The following is a 5,601-nucleotide window of genomic DNA, read 5'->3' on the forward strand; positions in this document are numbered from 1 at the left end:
GTCTTGTGAATAGTTATCAGTAAAACCTTTGCGTTTGAAGAATAGGAAGTGCCACACTTAAATGCTAGTACCAATAGGTCTTCGAGCAAACAAAAAGACGTCTGGCCAGCCAGATTTCCCGCACGGTACTGATGAGTATCAAATAGGAAGAAACCGGTCTACCGTTGGAATTTCTGGCTATTTTATTTAGTTTTTCACTCGATGATCTATTTGGTCCGAGTTTCGCGTGTTTATGTTTGCTCGAACACTTATCGGTACGAGCTATTTGCAAGTTTTTAATTTTCTTCAAATTTGTTTAAGGCTTAGCTTCTTTATTCCTTTTAATTATGGACTAATCTACTTATTCGCATTTTTTTTCACTCGAGATTTATATGACTTAAGTCTTCCGAAAGCTATGGAATATAAACTTTTTATAACCATACGCACCAACTATACGGTAGTTAGGCGCCCATGCAGTTTTAAAATGGTTCTCGATGGTTCTATTATTACATGTCGACTAATAAATATTGAAAAGTTGAATCTTTTTCTAAACCCTAGTATTTTAGCTTACTCCCAGAAGCGCGCTTGTGTTGCTTTCAGAATTCAATTGGTGTTATCTACCAAATTATGGAGTTCCAGTTTACCTAAAGCAGTCCCAGCTGTGTATGATACAATTTCACTGGAAAAATCGAAATTCAAACGGCTTTTCCCCGGGTTAAACAAATCGAATTCCCCCTTTTTTTGTGAGATCGCCAACAGGTGCGACGTTCTTTGACGTTAGGAGGGTAAAAGTCAAGCGTTCCAACACGACTTTTCCAAGCGTATTCCGTGCCCTTTGAAAACGTAAATGAAGCTTCTTGCGTCAATAATTCACAAATTACTTTTCTTTCGTCCGTGATCAGTTTGAATTTATTAATGAATGGCATTATCGCGTTTTAAACGGATATCGTATGTTTCGATTCTCGATTTTCTATCTTATTTTGGTATTTCGTCGTTGGTTCGACGTTCCTTTGTGATTTACTTATATACGGATAGATGGCGATATGTGCTCTACTTTTTTTATGGAAAATTTAAGCAGAGAGTGTAAAGTCGCTGCGAAGCGACTTTACACTCTCTGATTTAAGCGAGACGTAAACATCGTCTGCTATATTGTGGGGTTGGCCGTAGAAAGTGGTTTATTTGTTTTTGTCTTCTGCTTTTTTTCCCTAACATTTAGCAAATTAGGATGTTTTATATATTTTGGATATCAATAGAAAGTAAATATTAGGTCAGTTTTGTTATCGATCTTGTGACGTTATTCACTTAAATTTCCGAAAGAAAAAAATAACGTCAATATGGCCAGTGATACTGGAAATTCAACTAAATTGAGTGACTCAGTCGAGTTAAAACGAGGGAACTCCACTGCTACTATTAAGTTATATGGTGAGTTGGTTTTAGTATTTCCGCCTACATTTATTTTTTTTTTACTAGTGACAAAACTTTCATTAGCGTAAATACATTTTCCAGGGGCCACATTAGTGTCTTGGAAAGTAAACGATGATGAAATTTTGTTCGTTAGGTAAATTGACTCCCCACCAACCATTTTTACATAAATACTGTGCGCATATTTTTAACATATTTGTATTTTTAGCAAAGAAGCAGTTCTTGATAACACGAAAGCAATTAGGGGAGGTGTACCCTTTGTTTTTCGTAAGCTGTCGTTGTTATATTGAGCTTAAATATTTCCTAACTTGTGTCTAAAATAGAAACTGATTTTCAGCTCATTTTGGGCCCTGGGAATTGGGTCCTCAACATGGGTTTGCAAGAACCAGTCTTTGGTCTGTTGTCAGAGAGCCAGAAGAGGTATAAAACATTAACTGTTAAGCAATAATTTTTTTTTGCCATATATACATATATGTCATTGTAATTTCTATTAAAGCTGGAAAATGGAGATGTTGAAGTAATACTCACTTTGGCTGATTCAGAAGCTACTAGATCTATGTGGAATTTTAAGTAAAAATAATTCAGAAATTTAGTAGTCATAACTATTGATTAATTAATTTTATCAAATAGCTTTAAAATTCTATACACTATCACGTTGGGAGAAAATGAGCTTATTTCCGATGTTAGGGTTAAAAATGAAGGTAAGCAAATGAAAAATGTTGTTTAAATCATTTTCCATAAAATCTGTATTAATTTTAGGTGACAAAACATTATCATTTACTCTTTTACTTCACACCTATTTTAATGTTCCTGACGTAACTAAATGCCTTGTAACTGGTCTAAGCAATTGCATTTATCAAGACAAAGTAATATTTATCTTAAAACATTATATTTATCATTAAGACATTCGTGCATGTACTGAAAATGCAATATTTCAGACTAGAAACGGTGATTCTTTTACGGAATCCAGGTTTGACATTTCTGTCTCAGAATTTTATGACAGAGTATACCAGAACACAGGTAACGAACATTTAGTTACAAACTGTACTAACGGACGAAGTGTAAAAATTACAAAGGATAACTTTCCCGATACTGGTAAATGTTATAATTTTAATACACTAATTTTATACGTACTTGATTATATTAAAATATAACTTTATTTTTTAAAGTTGTGTGGAATCCGTGGAAAGACAACGCTGCAAAAATGACCGATTTTGGAGACAAGGAGTATCAGAATATGTTATGCGTTGAATCTGGTTGCGTAGGTGAACCAATCATTTTAGCGCCAAAAGAGATCTTTCAAGCCGCGCAAATGCTACAATTAGTCAACGGACTATAAGCTATTCATTCGCCTTATTTTTAAACTACTTAAAAGAAGAAGTTCTTGTTTTTTATGATTCCTATTTAGTTTATTCGAACCCATGGTCCATGGTTTATTAAAAAGAGATGTTAATTTTATATTACATTGAGGAAATTATCTGTATAAATTCCTGATGACATGTTTAACGTACACATTCCTTACTTCAAATATTCTGTGATTCTCATTAACCTAAACTAAAATTTACGTGTACCATATTTTTCTCTGATTAACTATAAAAAAAATGTTTAAAATTGAGACAGAACATAGCGTATTTTGGTATATTATATAATATTTATATACGACAATGTTTCTGGCATATATCGGTATTCTCAGAGTAATATTTGTACGATGGGTAGAATTAATTGAAAATACGCGTGTGTTAACTACTAAAGTACCTATTAGCGATGCTTAGAATTTAGCTTTTTAATATATAAATAAACAGCTCCAACTTGTGTTCAATAAACTTGTGATTCTATGTACAGACTTTACTACTCAGACTTGCAATTAGGCAGTGTTGGGCATTTTCGTCTAAGAGACGCTCAGCTCACTTACCGCTTGCACTCGCTAGCCTAATATTAGCTTTCGTTCACGCATTTTTGAGCGGTAAAATAAGCGCTCCTCTCTTTTCGCTCTTATTTGAGAGCTGAAATCGGCGATCCTCTCTTTCGCTCTTTTTTGAGCGCTGAATTTGGCTCTCCTCTCATTTTCGTTTCACGCTCTTTTAAAAAACATTTTGCCGCTCAATTTCGCTCATAATAACGAAAGTGCTCACAATGAGAGGAGCGGTGCCCATCACTGCAATTAGGGGCAGTCCGGGAAGGGGGGTGTCATTGAGTCTCAAAAAAAATTATGAAGCCTGGAATCATCGAAATAAATCATTTAAAGAGGGGTCGAGTCTCACCAGGACCCCAAATTAAGTGCTTTTCTAATTTTTGTACTGTTTATTAATTTTTGTCACTCATGATTCTAAATACCAATGCCCCTAATTACCTGACAACCTGATACTGTAAATAAGAAGTGGCTAGCTTGCACCGTATCATTACTGCAGCGGAACAGTGTGGAGTTTTAACAGTGGCGTAGCTACGGGTGAGGGGGGAGGGCGCCGGGGCCGTTCCGCCCCGGTTGCTACCCGTTTGGCGTGATTTGGAGGTGACACCCATAGATATAAGAAATGTATATAAAGGTCTAGATAAATTTCGGGGCGTCTAAGCCTAACATAAAATACGGAATTGACACCTAGCAGACACCGAGGAAGGCACGTGACCAGGAGCGCGAGCTCTCTTAGCATTTTAGTACTAAGTGCTTGACCTTTAGACACCATCTGTTGGTGACTTTTAGTATAATCTTTAAGCAGGAGACAATGGCTCTCGCGACGATAGCACGAGCTTTCTTACCGATAGATAGCGCCTTATAAGGACAGCCTGTAGAAATTACGCGTTTCTGCTAGCTGTCACCTCCGTATTCACTCCCTTAGAAATATTTTATCTAGACCTTTATATACGTTTCCTATATCTATGGTGACACCATAGAAATCTCATAGGTAACTAGAATGCTGCCGCCTACGGCCGAGCTTGACGCCAGTTCACCTTGAACCTTCAGCCAATGAGAGGCCGTAGAGTGGTTCCGCCTCCTTGTTTCCGTTACTATAGCGGGAGATAGGTGACGTCATTCTCTCCGGTGACATTAAATTCTTGGCAGAACCGCTCTTTGAGCTCTGATTGGCTGAGATCTGGCGTCGTCTGCCACGGCGTTTGGGCCATTTGCCAGTTACACGGCAGCATTCTAGTTACCTATGAGATTTCTATGGGTGACACCCGACCGTGAAAAAAATAAAAACGTACACAAACTAGTAAATAGCACACCATATGATATTCGCCCTGGTTGTCACCCCATGGTAATATATCCGCCCCAGGTGTCACCCATGCTACCTACGCCACTGAGTTTTAAGGAGTGTGGTAGTGACGAGTAACCGACAGTTCTCAGTAACTCTTATAGCGTTTTACATTGGAATCTCAGAGTGCCCCGAAAAACGAAACGTATTCCACTAGAAAAAGAAGGAGCCGCTCCGAGAGGTTTTCCATTGACCCTCTTACCCTCTTGTTCGGCCCTCAAGGGGTCGGCTTTACCGGGATGTTAGCTCCGTCCAAATGGTCCTATCTCCGACCTCCGACTTCGGTCAGGTGTGGGCTGGATACTGGGCTTCGGCCCGGGCTAATGGAGAGGGGCCGGGCAAACTGGCTGCCTCGGCGGATTGGGTAGCCTGCTGTGGGGCTGCGGGCCTCCGTATGATGGCACGGAGGACCCATCTCCCGGCCTTTTGGAGCTCCACCGGGATCTCCGGTGCCAGCTGTGCCGGGTTATGTGGGCTGCCTTGTGCTCGCCGTTCCCCTTTAGGAGCTCTTTCCAATGGGCTTGGCTCTCTGCCTTCGTAGGTCGGGTGTCGGCCGGAGTTGCTAGAGCATCCGTTCTCTGTCCCACTGCTGTGTGCGAAGTGGCGGGCTGGTCGTCCCATTGCTGCACCTTCTGCTGGGTTGAGCGGCTTGCGTCGAGGGTGCGACCATCAGTAGTGGGGTTCTGCTACCCATGCTGGTTTTGTCACCTGTACGGGCTTGTGGACACTGGCGTAGGGCATTCTGATGATAGGCCTCCGGTGGTGTGGTTCTTTTCTTACCGGTACACTGGGCTATAAATTCTGACAACATGACCCTCTTGTTCGCTCGCGGATTTATCCGAGCTGCCCCGTCTCTCAGTTTTCAGATCACTCGGATCGCCAATGGAATACGAACTTCATACACTTTAGCTTGACTTTCCGAAGATAGCAGACGATACACCGCTCTCTT

General features: G+C 40.1%; 1 protein-coding gene across 1 annotated transcript; it reads left to right on the plus strand.

Annotated features, from left to right (window-relative positions):
• The first annotated feature begins 1,204 nt into the window (after positions 1 to 1,204).
• Positions 1,205 to 3,224, plus strand: LOC149925672 (uncharacterized). The gene is made up of 9 exons (XM_090160068.1): positions 1,205 to 1,401; positions 1,486 to 1,537; positions 1,610 to 1,668; positions 1,739 to 1,821; positions 1,898 to 1,971; positions 2,032 to 2,102; positions 2,161 to 2,267; positions 2,340 to 2,496; positions 2,571 to 3,224. Exons 1-9 carry the CDS (start codon positions 1,314 to 1,316, stop codon positions 2,738 to 2,740), a joined length of 861 nt encoding a protein of 286 aa, XP_090016194.1. The 5' UTR covers positions 1,205 to 1,313; the 3' UTR covers positions 2,741 to 3,224.
• Positions 3,225 to 5,601: the final 2,377 nt, after the last annotated feature.

Source organism: Leiobunum rupestre, chromosome 10 (genome assembly GCF_980474605.1).
Source record: "Leiobunum rupestre chromosome 10, qqLeiRupe1.1.hap1, whole genome shotgun sequence".
Classification (NCBI taxonomy): Eukaryota; Metazoa; Arthropoda; class Arachnida; order Opiliones; family Sclerosomatidae; genus Leiobunum; species Leiobunum rupestre.